General features: G+C 48.4%; 1 protein-coding gene across 1 annotated transcript in view; it reads left to right on the top strand.

Annotated features, from left to right (window-relative positions):
• Nucleotides 1-10,112, top strand: part of APCDD1 (APC down-regulated 1) — a 34,202-nt gene extending 24,090 nt beyond the window's left edge. Inside the window, exons 4-5 of the mRNA XM_047828093.1 lie at nt 6,264-6,585; nt 8,039-10,112. Of these exons, the coding sequence (XP_047684049.1) occupies nt 6,264-6,585; nt 8,039-8,490 (774 nt within the window). The 3' untranslated portion in view covers nt 8,491-10,112. The remainder of the gene's footprint in view (nt 1-6,263; nt 6,586-8,038) is intronic.
• The last annotated feature ends 4,080 nt before the right edge of the window (nt 10,113-14,192 follow it).

The raw sequence follows: 14,192 nt of genomic DNA, 5'->3' as shown, positions 1-14,192 counted from the left end.
CCTATCAGTCATCAGCCACAGAAGACCTTTACCCAGGGACCCGAGTCCTTGACAGGGAGACATCTGTTCTTTGCAGGACCTCAGCCTAAGAGACAGCCTGGGGCCAGGGTGTAGCACTCAGCAAAGCCCAAGACCAAATTATGCTCCAGATTCTACTTTTGGCTTGTAAAGTCATCTGGGCCATGTTATTCTATCTCTCTGTGCCTTGGTGGCCTCATCTATGAAGTGTCCCCGTGGTGTCTTTGAGAGGTTGTAAAGCTAAGGGGATGGTGTACTTGAACCTCCTCAGAATCAAATGGCCTGTGTGTGCAAAGCTGCCCTTAGCTGACGTGTTGCCAGGGCGCTGGGCAGGAGAACAGAGTGGGCAAAACCCCACTCTTTGCCTAGAACATTGCTCGCTTATGATGTTGAAGGTTTATCTTTCGTTTTTAGAGTAAGTTTGGTTGTTTTCTTTTACGATGTTAATTACATAGGGATCTTTTTTTCTCCCCTCCTCCTTCAGAATTAAAGCTTTTTATGGTTGGTGGAAAGAGTAGTAACAAGGAGACATATTCTGGTCCCTTTGCTTTAACCTTCAGATCTTTTGTGTTCAGAAACCCAGACTTCAAAGCAGCCCTTTCTAAGAATCAGGGAGGGGAGTGATGTAGAAAGAAGCCCAGTGGGAGAGCCTACAAACCGACAGCTTCTCAGAGGAGAATCACGTATCAGAGTGTGGACCGAAACAGAGAGCAATTGCATAAAGCAAGTGATATTCCATACTACACATGACTCTTCATGTCGAAAAACTCTTCTCATTTAGTAGTGTTGAAGAGCTGCGATTTAAGGAAAGCATCCTGAAAAAGAGAAACGTTAGAGCCAGTACAGTGTATAGGTCTTAATTTCTGCTTCCCCATCATTGTTCCTATAGGCCTTTGGGGTTTTATTCAAGCCGAGGATGGTGGGAATGAAGAGCACAAAAATCTAAAAATCTGTCCATAAAACAGAGTGGTTTCCCCTGTACCTAACCATGACTAAAACTGGTCTCTTGGTGATAATATCCACAGAGAGGTCAAAAATCCCACCCCTGTTTGCTACATCTTTGGTTTTTTAATGCCTTCTCAAAAGTTGTTATCAAAAGTTACTAGTCGGCAATAACCAGAAAAGCAACCCTGTTAAAAAATGGGCAAAGGACTTGAATAGACACGTCTCCAAAGAAGATACACAAATAGCCCATAAGCACACGAAAAGATGCTCAACATCATTCCTCATTAGGGGAACATAAATCAAAGTACAGCACACCATACCCATTCGATGGCTGTTATCAAAAAGAGAAAAAAAATACCAGTTGGCAGGGATGTGGAGAAATTGGGACCCTTGTGTACCGTGCGTGGGGGTGTAAAATGGCGCAGCTGCTGTGGAAAACAGTATGGTGGTTCCTCCGAAAGTTAAACACAGAATTACAGTGTAATCCAGAAATTTCACTTCTGAGCACATGCCCAGAGTTCCTGAAAGTGGAGTCTTAAATAGCTTGTACACCTGTGCTCATAGCATCGTTACGCACAGTGGCCAAACAATGGAGTGTTCGGGGCGCCTGGGTGGCGCAGTCGGTTAAGCGTCCGACTTCAGCCAGGTCACGATCTCGCGGTCCGTGAGTTCGAGCCCCGCGTCAGGCTCTGGGCTGATGGCTCAGAGCCTGGAGCCTGTTTCCGATTCTGTGTCTCCCTCTCTCTCTGCCCCTCCCCCGTTCATGCTCTGTCTCTCTCTGTCCCAAAAATAAAATAAAACGTTGAAAAAAAAAAATTCAAAAAATGGAGTGTTCGTCAACAGATGAATGGATAAACAAAGTGTGGTCCGTACATGCGTTGAGATACTATTCGGCCTTAAAAAGGAAGGGAATTCTGCAACATACTGCACCATGGATGAACCTTGAGGGCATTATGCTAAGCGAGATAAGCCAGTCCCAAAAAAACAGTAAGTCTGTATGCTTTCACTTGTGTGAGGGACCTAGCGTCGACGGAAAGTACAAGGGTGATTGTCGAGGGCTGGGATTGAGAGAATGGGGAGTTGTTGTTTCTTGGGTACCGAGTTTCAATTCGGGAGGACGGAAAAAGTTCTGGAAGTAGACGGTGGTGATGGTTGCACAACCGAGTGAATGTACTTAGTACCACGGAGCCGTGCACTAAAAATGGTTCAGATGGCAAGTTGTGTGTTATGTATATTTTACCACAATTAAAATAGTTTAAGAATTTGGCAAGATCAATACCTAAGGGCCAGGTTCTTCCCATTGTGTCCCTCAATTCTCACCGACCCAACTCCTGGACGGCGAGCTTCCTTTGCTTGTGGCCCGCTTTTCTCTGTCGCCAAACAGGAATTCTTCCTCCAGGTCCCCATCTCAAAGGTCAGGACCCTGCCCCATTATTCTTAAAAATGCCAAGTGGACTCCAGGTGCTACCATGGCACCTTTCTGGAACAGCCTCAGCCAGGCTGGACGGTCCTCTTTCTTTCCAGAGCCGTCTTCTGCACAGCTCAGCATCCTTGCCTATTACAATAGGCCCGGGCACCAGAACGCTGCTGTCCTGTCTGTGAAATCTCAGGGATTTGGATCTGAGTACTGGGCTGGTTTTACTCAGACTGTGTGGGGCAGGGGCAGGGGACCAGGGAGAGCAGGTATGGTTTGGTAAAGGTGCTGGTCATGATGACACTTGTTAGCAGTTAAGAGGCTGCTTCCTCTTCATATGTGTTATAGACATTTTGTTCACTTTGCATCCCAGACTTTGAATATCAGAACCCCATTCCAGGGTAAGAAGTTTGGATTCTTCCCCTCCTGATAGTTGACTAAGAAAATACATAATGAAAAAACTACTGAATTTGGTGGTGCTTTGTTTTATTTATTTATGTTTATTTATTTTTTATTTAAATTTTAGTTAGCCTACAGCATGATACTGGTTTCAGGAATAGAATTCAGTGACTCATCACTTATATGCAGCACCCAGTACTCATCCCAACAAGTGCCTTCCTTAACACCCATCACCCATCTAGCCCATCCCTCACCCACCTCCCTCTATCAATCCTCAGTTAAGAGTCTCTTGTGATTTATTTCCCTCTCTCCTCCTTTTTTCCTCTTCCCGTATATTCATCTGTTTTGTTTCTTAAATTCCACATGTATTTGTCTTTCTCCGATTGACTTATTTTGCTCAGTATAATACATTCTAGCTCCATCCACATCGTTGCAAATGACAAGATCGCATCCTTTTTGATGGCTGAGTAATATTCCATTGCATAGATATACCCCATCCTCTTTACCCAGTCATCAGTCAATGGACATTTGGGCTCTCTCCATAGTTTGGCTATTGTTGATAGTGCTGCTGTAAACATGAGGATGCCTGAGTCCGTTTGAAGTTGTATTTTTCTACCCTTTGGATAAATACCTAGTAGTACAATTGCTAGGTCGTAGGGTAGTTCTGTTTTTCTTTTTTTGAGGAACCTCCATACTGTTCAGAGTGGCTGCACCAGTTTGCATTCGGTGGTGCTTTAACTACATTTCTATCTTATCCACCCTAACCTGTGTTTGCACCTGTAGTGAGAGACATGCCTCTATTTAGTCTTCCTGTCAAATGCCATGCATGCCTGCGATCCAGCTCCCTGGGCCTCATCTGAGAAGTTTCTCCCCAAGTGATTCTGGGTGCACTGAGTGGGAGCCATCTTAATCTACTGCTAATTTCTTGCAGCAGTTATGCAAGCAGAATGACCCCCATTTTACACATTAGGACATTGGAATAGAGATTAGTGACTTGCCCAAGGTCACCAGCCGCTCAGCCGGCAGTCACCGCTGAAAGCATGGGGCTGGCCCGTGGCTCCCAGGACCTGGCCAGAACTTCTCCTTCTGTGCACAGAATGTGTAACAGATGCATCGGGACCCCAACACAGTGAGGACTTGGCCTTCATCTCACTCTCTGGCGGCCCACTTGATCTTACCATCTACAAGCCATAATCGGTGTTAGCAAAGGAAGCCTTCTCTCCCCTCAGTGACAATCTAGGCTCATCTAACAAGCACGGTGACAAGTTAGTGAGCCTTGAGTTCTCCCTGGAGGAGAATGTGGAGGGAGGGCAGCTCCCTCGCTCTCAGAGACATCCGAGCACTTAACTAAACAAGCGCAGGAACATCACGCTGAGTCAGTGCTGAAAATGAAAAGGCCTTGGGAAGTTGGATTCCTGACTTTGGGAAACACGTGTGTGCCCTCCTGGGAGTGCCTGCCAGTCGCTGTTACTCGGGCCTGGGGCCACACCATTGAGCAGCTGCACACCCTGGGCCCCGTGGCTGGGGGAACCCCAGGCCGGTGTCCGGGAGCTGTCCCCCTGAGAGCGGGCCACAACTGTCACCCTCCTGCGACGGCACTGATTAGATTTGCCTCGTGCTTCTGTCCGCTTTGCCACAGCCGGTGTGGGAGGGAGAATTCCAGAGAGACACTCCCCACGGCCAGGGGCAGGCAGCCCCTGGCACACAGGCGTCCTCTGACTGAGGTCAGATAGCCAGGCAATGGCGCGGGTGCTCAAGAACCCAGCTCTGCTGTCTTCTAGACCGTGGCATTTTGAGGGGAGCCCTGAGCCATCCAGGCAAACAGCATTTATGTGGCTGGCAGTCACCTCTACTCACTGGAGGTTTTCTAAGCCACAACCCTAAACAGACGGCCCTTGTCTCCGAGGCTCTGTTAGCGTTCTGAAGCAAATGCAACAGGGAGGCACTCCCGGAAGAGCCGCAGCTATCTTGCACTAATTAAGTGGCTCAAAGCTATAAAGCAGGAAGCAAATGAAGAGCCCATAAACCTTGAAACCTCGGGGCCAGCAGACCCAAATGCATGTGCGTGCTGACTTCTCAGAGGCCGCTGCTCTCGCCCTCTTTCCGGCCTCCTCCTTTATGCCCTCCTTTGAAAGGACCCCTGCCTTACTACGCAGCTCCCCTTGTCATCCCAGCAATTAGAACGTTATCCTTTTTGTGTGTGTTATTTTGTGTGTCTCATCATTGTTTTTAGTGGGAAAAAAAATCTGTCAAATACACACACAGAATTTCCATCTTAACCATGTTAGGTATCTGGTTCGGTGGCATGGAGTACGTTCACACCGTTGTGTAGCCGTCTCCCCCATCCATCCGCAGAGTTTTTTCATCTGCCTGAACTGAAGCTCTGTCCCCTTCAAACACTAACTCCCCGTTCCGCCCCTCCCCCCCCCCGAAACCTACCCACCCCCCCCACCCCACCCCCGCCGCCAGCCCCTGGCAACCACTGTTCTCCTTTGTCTCTGACTTTGATCACTCTGGGTCCCTCCTAGAAGTGGAATTGTACAGTTATTCGTGCTTTTGTGTCTGGCCTATTTTTTATTTACATTTACTTAATTTTTGAGAGAGAGAGAGACACACACAGAGCACGAGTGGGGGAGGGGCAGAGAGAGAAGGAGACACAGAATCGGAAGCAGGCTCCAGGCTCCGAGCTGGCAGTGCAGAGCCCGACACGGGGCTCGAACTCACAAACCGCGAGATCGTGACCTGAGCCAAAGTGTATCTGGCTTATTTCATTTAGCGTCATGTCGTCGGGGCTCATCTGTGTTGTAGCGTGGGTCAGAATTCCCTTCCCTTTTCAAGATTGAATAATATTTTGTTGTATGCGTGGACCACATCTTGTTTATCCATTCACTCGTCAGTGCACATCGGGTTGTTTTCATCATTTGGCCATGTGAATAACGCCGCTGTGAACACGGGTGAACAGCCGTCTCTTCAAGACCCTGGTTTCAGTTCTTCGGACTATAAACCGGAGGTGGGGTTGCTGGCTCCTACGGTAGTTCTTTTCCACAGCAACTGCCCCGTTTTCCATTCCCACCAGCAGTGCACGAGGTTTCCAGTTTCTCCACATCCTTGTCAACACTGTTAGGCTCAGATGTTTCTCAGAGTAGCTGTCCCAACGGGTATGAGATGAGGCTCGCCTTTCTGAAGTCAAGTGTCCAGGACGTGTGATAGGATTCTAAAGAGAGTACACATCGCGGCTGAAATAGACAAGTCCCTGATGTCGGTGCTCACAGGTGCACTCTTGAGCCCACACCAGCGCGCACACACACCCACCGCGACCCTCCTGTCTGTGCCCAAGGGCGTAGCTCCAGGTGTCTCTTGGGTTCCCAGGTGGCTAGTAATGGTGCCTTGCCCGGCCCCACTGGTGAGCCTCACTTGAAGGAAGCATGTGTGCGCTGCTCTGTCGTGGAGACAAACGTCTCTCCGTGTGTTTGTTTCTTGGCTCCAGAACCACGACCACGCCTGCATAGCCTGCCGCATCATCCACCGGTCAGATGAGCACCGCCCGCCGCTCCTGCCCCCCAAGGCTGACCTGACTGTCGGGCTGCACGGCGAGTGGGTGAGCCAGCGCTGCGAGGTGCGGCCCGAGGTCCTCTTCCTCACGCGTCACTTCATCTTCCATGACAACAATAACACCTGGGAAGGGCATTACTACCACTACTCCGACCCCGTCTGCAAGCACCCCACCTTCACCATCTACGCCAAGGGCCGCTACAGCCGGGGCGTGCACTCCTCCAGGGTCATGGGAGGAACTGAGTTTGTGTTCAAAGGTAGGGCTTCCGCCTCGACTCCCAAGGGAGCAGCCCCACGGGTGAGAAAGTGGGCAGTTTGGGGACATTTTTGTCCAGGCAGAGCCTGAGGGAAAGGGTTTTTCTTCTGGTAGAGATGTTGGGGGAGAGATTAGGGAGGACTTTCTGCTTCAAGCTCATCATTCGCCACAGCCTCTGAGGTCCTCTCTGTTCAGAATGGGGCCAACAGGGGTGGCTCAGCCCATGGGCCACAGTGCTGGAGCCGCCCACCCCGCTGTGCACGGTGTCAGATGTGGTCAAGGAGCATGTTCTCCTAGTAATGAAGCCTCAAGTCTGCATGTTTCCTTTCTTGTGCACAGCTCATGGCGACTCTGAGCTGCCCCTGTAATAACATCACACTTACTTGCTGCATTCAGTGTACTTTCTTGAGTGGGCAGTAAAGAGCAGGTGTTAGTCACACCGCAGGTGCTCCCACAGTTGTCCTTTCCAGCGCTGTTTGTCACGTGCTTAAGAGTTGTCATGTGCTTGGGTTGAGGAGGTTTGAGATTTGCAATGATTACCTAAGCGAGGAAGGTAAGGTGAGGGGTGAAATTCACCAGGCTGTTATCAGCAAGGGAGGCCTTGTGGCCTCTATTTCTAGAATCTTTTAAGCTTGTACACCTTTTTAAGACGGAGTCAGTCATGTGATTGACAAATAAAAGAGAGGTGGCCCAGAAACTGGGTGTGACCCCTTCTAGGATGGCATTCCGTGGTTCAGTCTTTTTAATGTGAAGTATTTCTGCTGACCCAGGTAAGTCCCAGGGCATCTTAACCCTCCTCTTAGAGAGAAAGATTTTCTCCAGGAAATATGGACCTTTGCTAGATTTGGCCAAGAGAACAACCATCTCTGTCTGATTCCACCCCGAAGCTGCCTTGGTATACATAAAATATAATCCCCTGGGGTCTTTCAAAAACAGCCCTCTCAGCACTGGGATTTTTTATTTAATGCGTTTACTCACATTTTCCTTGCTCGCAGCCTAATTTATTTTAGTCGCCTGATCTATGGGCCAGTATAGGTGCTAATTAGTATAGGTGTGTGACATGACAGCAAAACTAAAAACCTCCAAACCTTTCATAAAAATAAAATTCCAGTTTGCGTCGAATATTTGGTCGATCCCGAAGAGTCAGTGTTCCCAAAGACAACTCCTTGGAGACCCTCTGTGTGACAGTTTGATTTCACACTAACAGGCAGTCAACCACAGTCTGGGCTCCGCATTTATACACCAAATACAGTCTACCTGCATTGTATTCAATGTGACGGCCATTCGGACCAACACGTTGAACTCTTCCCACTGGGGAATGCTTTTAGGGAGGCCGCGACAGGTGGGTGGCTGCGCAGGGTCGGGTTTAGAGCAGGTGGCCTGTGCAGACAGAGTGCTTTCTTCACCGCACGCCACCCCCTTAGAGTCACCACCCTGTCGTCTCTCCTTCTCAGTGAACCACATGAAGGTCACCCCCATGGATGCGGCCACAGCCTCGCTCCTCAACGTCTTCAATGGGAACGAGTGTGGGGCCGAGGGCTCCTGGCAGGTGGGCGTCCAGCAGGACGTGACCCACACCAACGGCTGTGTGGCGCTGGGGATCAAGCTACCTCACACCGAATACGAGATCTTCAAAATGGAGCAGGATGCCCGCGGCCGCTATCTGCTGTTCAACGGCCAGAGGCCCAGCGACGGGTCCAGTCCGGACAGGCCTGAGAAGAGAGCCACCTCCTATCAGATGCCCTTAGTCCAGTGTGCGTCTTCTGCGCCCAGAGCCGAGGACTTCTCCGAGGACCACCGGGGTCACCAGTATGGGAGCCGGGCGCCAGGGAGGAGCGCTCGTCCCCTGCTCCTGGCCACGCTTGCTGGCCTTTTGACTCTCCTGCAGTGGCACGTCCTCAGATAGAAGTTGTTAAAAAGCTATATGTTTTTCCACACCAGGATTCCTTACAACTTACAGGTTTTCTTTACAAAAAGGAAGGACACTTCTTGTGATGCACTTGAATGGCCGAGAACTGTGGCTCCTTTTCTGCTGTCCGGCCCCCTCCCTCCCGGCCTGAGTCCTGAGCAGCGCTGTTTGAAGTTCCTGCTTTGAACTCCGTCCATGGGATCCCAGGCCTGGGTGCCTTCTCAAGAGTAATTGCACTTTAAGACCGCAGAGAGTGTCGAGCTAGTGTGTGTGGTAGAGGGGGCAGGGTGACAGCTAAGTCCTCTTCTTTTCTTCCCTGTAATTATTATTAAACTTCCGAGTTAAACTTAAATGGATATCAAGCTATGGCGTTTTTTTTGCCACTATACCGCAGTCGCTTCCTGTCCTCCCTCAAAACTGCTTTACGACCTGGGAATCCAGTGTGGAGTTGGTTTGGAACTGCAATCAAGACACCTTTCATTAATAGAGAAGAGACTTGGGTGTAGATATGTACATAGGGAAAGACACAGGGTTTAGCTTAACCGCCTCGACAGCCTTTATGCAAAAAAAAAAGGAGGGAATCCAAGCTTTCAGATGTTGAGTGCAAAAGTATCTGTAATTAAAGTTTCAACATAATTTAAAGTATCACTGTTTTAACTGGTGGGGAAAGGAGACTCGGTTTCTGGGTGGCTGCAGGACGCACACTGCTTTATTCCTGCTCCGTTGACGAGGGCGGTTGAGCAAATATCAAAAGCAGTACAGACAGGAACAGTGACCTCCGGGATGGTCACAGTGTGTTAAATGCCACCTTACTGATAGAAAGTGCCTGTTCCTTCCACAGTTGCCTCTTCGTGGGACCGTCGTCCTGGCTCACGGTGTTTCTGGTGAGGGGCGACCAGACGTCTTCACTCTGCCATCTCTGCTAACTTCAAAGATGACTGTTCAGAGACCACGCTTTGCTGTTAAGGGGCCTGGCCGTTCAGAGAGTGCAGTGAAGGCACCCTCACGGGGGCGCTGCACTAGACCCTCGACTCGTGTGAAACCCAGGCTCTGGGTAAAGCCGCTTTCTCATCGGACATGCCAGCTTGACTCGATTTCTGTCCTGCTGTTGCCTTGGCCGTGTGGCAGAGAGTCTCAGGGTCACCTTCTACAGAATCTGTGAGCGTCTTCCTCACAGGCACTGGGAGGGCGCCTGAGTCACGTCTGCCCATTACTTTGGATTATTACAAACGGTGCTGTCTGCACACCAAGTGCTATGATGGAGGGAAATAGCAAGTCACTGAAAGCCTGGATGCAACCGGAAGTGAGCATCAAACCATGCTCAAGGTCAAGAGTCATACTTGTATTTAAAAATTAACTTTATGAAATGCTGTAGCATTCAGGATGGTGATAAGTTAAATGGATAGCATGGAGCACCAAAGTGCTTTATCTTTAGAATATATTTTAAGTTGTGGTGCATACTGAGGGGGGTTATTCAAATGAAAATACTAACTTAAATGTCTGCCGAGTTTCATAAACAAAGATGTCAACGATACTCCCACAGAATACATTTTGCCTGTGGATCTATTTAATACTAATGCTATCTTTAAAGGATATAATAAAATTATGTGGAAAACTATGTTCACCGCTAAAGAATACCTCAGTGATTTGCCGTAAAAGTGATAGATTTATAGCCATTTAATTCACAGCCACTCACCTAGACTTAGCTGCTCACACTCTTAAAAAGTACACACAGGGGCGCCTGGGTGGCGCAGTCGGTTAAGCGTCCGACTTCAGCCAGGTCACAATCTCGCAGTCCGTGAGTTCGAGCCCCGCGTCAGGCTCTGGGCTGATGGCTCAGAGCCTGGAGCCTGTTTCCGATTCTGTGTCTCCCTCTCTCTCTGCCCCTCCCCCATTCATGCTCTGTCTCTCTCTGTCCCAAAAATAAATAAATGTTGAAAAAAAAAAAAAGTACACACACACACACACACACACACACACACACTTATATCCAAATACATAGGTATTAACATGCATATAATGTATGTGTATGTCTATGTGTCTTAGGGACAAGGTGGCATTCATGTGGTCATATCACTTTCTGATACTCTATACAGAGAATGGCCAGTATAATTTATTCACAAGTTACCAACTCAATTAGGTGTATGCCTGTCACTTGCTGTATCCCCCACATTTATCACATCTTGTCTTGGTTGTGTCATGCTAACACACATAAGGGTTAGGAAGTTAGTAGCAAGCAGGTCCACGTGTAAATTCTAGGTTTGGTGAAAGAAGTAAGTAAATAAAGGACGGCTCTTCTAGACTTCCCTGGCCTGCTACAACTAGACTTGCTCCCTTCCTGGGTAGTCGCTGATGATGGTCAGGATCAGGAAGTTGTTCCTTGGGCGAGCATTGTAAACTCAAAGTTGACCTTGGACTCAGAAGCCTCCTGGAGCCTCCAGTCCCCGACCTGTGCGGACATGACAGATCTGGTCATCTGCTGAGAGTAGTAGCTGACACCGGGCCCAGTGTCTGTGATGTCCATCCCGCCATCCTGAACAGTCCGCGATGATGCCACAGTGCCGTGGCAGCCCACGGGGGTGACTCTCAGCAGTGCCCAGCACCAAGGACGCCTGCAAGAGAGGCTGGGGGTCAGGGCATCCTCCATGGGGCTTTACACACACCTTGTAAACATGACTGGATTAATGGAAGTCCTGTGATTCCTGGTTGAAGGGACGGCTTTCACAATCATAAAAAAGCCATTCTGTATCCCAACTCTTTAAATATATCTTGAAAACAAAGATGGTGTTCAAAACAGTCCACACACTCGTTGCCATGTTTTATTGTAACGTGGTAATCCCCCCTCCCCCCATCCCTACAAGACTTACTAGGCACGTGGCAATGGAGTGCAGAAACCGACAGATGGCACCTCACTGGGCATTTCGGGATGCTGTCCTCGAAGGAAAATGCAGACCATCCCAAAGTGGTGATATTGGACCAAGGATGTGGGGTGGAAATACAAGCGAGAGTGGGTCCACTCTCACACACAGACTTTCTCTGCCCGGCACAGAACTTTCCGGCCATTTCGAGACATTGAAGCTTTCATGAATCCAAACATCTTTCGTAAGGATACCTCTGTGTCCAGAATAAATAAAGGTAGCTGGGGCAGATGTTTCTCACTGATTTCTGGATTCACGAGAAAATGTGTAAGCACTCTTTCCTGAATCACGTGTCCTAAAGTACTAGTTCTTTAAATCCCTGTGATGGTCCAAGAGTGTTTCCGGCTTGCAGGGTAAACAGTCTCTGAAGGTACGTGGGACTCCTATTTTATGATTGTCCCATTTCCCCGGTGTTCCAGCAGGCAGAAGTAAGTGACACTATCATGAGAAAAAAATACTGGGGGGGGGGGGGGTATGACCTCCAGCTTCTCCATTGACTGAGACGTGATGACGTTATGTCACATCGCTCACGTGACATAACCACATTACTCCAGGGGAGACCCGACACCAAGTTGTGCTCCACAAAGGGTGCCACACTGAGCAAACACAGCTCTTTTACTCTAATGCACGGCACACTGGGCAGCAGGTTGCAGGATCCAACCGGTGGGCACCCCCATGGTTTCCGTGGATTCCTTTTGGTCTCTTGGTGTCTCACATCTGCCACACAGTCACCTCTGAGAGCCCTACGCCCTCTGGAACACCACCTGACAAATTCCACACCCCCTTCACTTAATCAATCTTGCGTAGCTCTTACCTTAGAATTTAGAGGTTAGAGGGTTTGCGGGCACAGAGAGCAGCACTTTGCAGCCCCAGGCCTCCACGCCACCGCGGCAACCGGTGGGTAAATCTTCATCCTCCTGAGCTGGAGGGGCTCCTGGCAGCTTGGTCAGCCGCTCAGGGACTGCTCCGGCCTTCTTATTCCTCCTGAAGTGTCTCCCTCTCAAGCGATATGAAAGGCTGGGAAAGATCCTCAGAAGGCTGGGAATTGTATTTCCTGAGGACTTTAGGCACTTGAGGCTCGGGCTTTTTCTGCAGCAGATAAGGCAGCATAGGTAGGACAATTGAGAGGATGTATGTAACCTTCAGAAGATCAAGGTTATAACAAACAGGTGAGGGACACTGTGTATTAAGAAAGCTCATTTATGGGGCGCCTGGGTGGCTCCGTCGGTTCAGTGTCTGATTCTCGACTTGGGCTCAGGTTATGATCTTACAGTCAGTGGAATCAAGCCCCGTGTCAGGCTCTGCGCTGACAGCTCAGAGCCTGCTTGGGATTCTCTCTCCCTCCCTCTCTCTCTGCCCCTCCCCCATTCTCGTGCACGTGCTCCCTCTCTGTCAAAATGGATGAATAAACATTTCACAAAATTTTTAAAAATAAATAAAGCTCATTTACAGAATATCTTCCTGTTCCCTAACTAAAATAGGTTGTGTTCTCATACACTAGGCCCAGGGCAATGCATCTGCCCTGGAATCAGTTTGAAGTCTTGAGATATCTCATCGAAACTGAGATATCTCATAGATGGAAAAATTAGGATATCGGTTGCATATTGCGGTCTTACCCTCTCAGTCCCAGCATCACTTACGTAAAAGAAAATAGTTAACCAGCCTCGCAGTATTCTCAACTCATAGTGCCTAAGTAGAGCATTAAAAAAAAAAAAAAAAAAAATTCCCTGAAAAGAGTGTGCAGTCTCGAAGCAAAAGAGAGTATATTGCATTGTATTAGAAGCAAGCAGCTTGCCCTGGGAAACTCGTATTTGCAAGAAAATACCTCTTCCGCTATTGCTGCCTTGCTCTCCCTGGAAACAAAAGACACCTTAGGAACACATAGGGCTGCTTTGTCTTAAAATCCCTTTGCACAAGTTAAGCTTTTGAAATGAATTCTCTTCCTAATATCGCATGGAGAGCACAGCAATACGTGCACCGTGGGCCATTAAAAAGAAAGAACCTCGTTTATAGAGTTCTCTGCCACCTATGTAGAAAGAGAGGCAATCATTATCCAATTCCGGTGGACATCTTTATGCATTTTCAATGCTTTTTCGGCCCTTTATCAATGGGAAGATCTTTCTGTTTTTTTTTAACCGTGTGTGTATTTTGTCAACGTACAAATCAGTTCTTCCCCATTACGTGTTCCAGATTCTATTGCCCATGAAACTTGACCAGGTGTTAAATGTTTGTTAAAATAAAGCTAGCGAATAGCCTTAAACAAGCATTAAACTGCCTGGAAACTTCGATCAGCTCTAGAGCAGACCAAAAAGGCATTATTAATTTCATGTTATAGATGATGAAGGTGAAGCTCCCTGAGGTCAAGGATTAGGGAATCAAAGAGCTTTTAGTGAGCTGTTTTTTTTTTTTTTTTTATGCCCCAGCAGTTCAGCCTGGTTTTCTCAAGCACGGCAGCCGTTTCTTGAATGCTCACCGAATATATTGCATCATAACTGGTTGTCTACATATATTGCTTTGTTTAATCTTCAACCTAGTACCACGCTTTGCAGTCTGGAGTTCTTGCTGAAAAGTCTGGTCATGGTTTGCTTGTCCTAATTCCCTACAAACAAACCAGTTTTTCTTTAGGGACTTTATCACCCACCCTTCCAGAACATGTGGAGACGCAGTGAGCAAAGCTTATGAAGCATATGTTAGCCCCCGATGTCAGGATAGAGAGAGAAGAGAGACTCGGGGGGGGGGGGGCATTAGTCTCTGCTTTTAAGTTTGAGAGTGAAACTCCCA

Source organism: Prionailurus viverrinus, chromosome D3 (genome assembly GCF_022837055.1).
Source record: "Prionailurus viverrinus isolate Anna chromosome D3, UM_Priviv_1.0, whole genome shotgun sequence".
NCBI lineage: Eukaryota > Metazoa > Chordata > Mammalia > Carnivora > Felidae > Prionailurus > Prionailurus viverrinus.
Note: the sequence above shows the minus strand (reverse complement) of the source record. Positions and strands in the feature narration are given on the sequence as shown.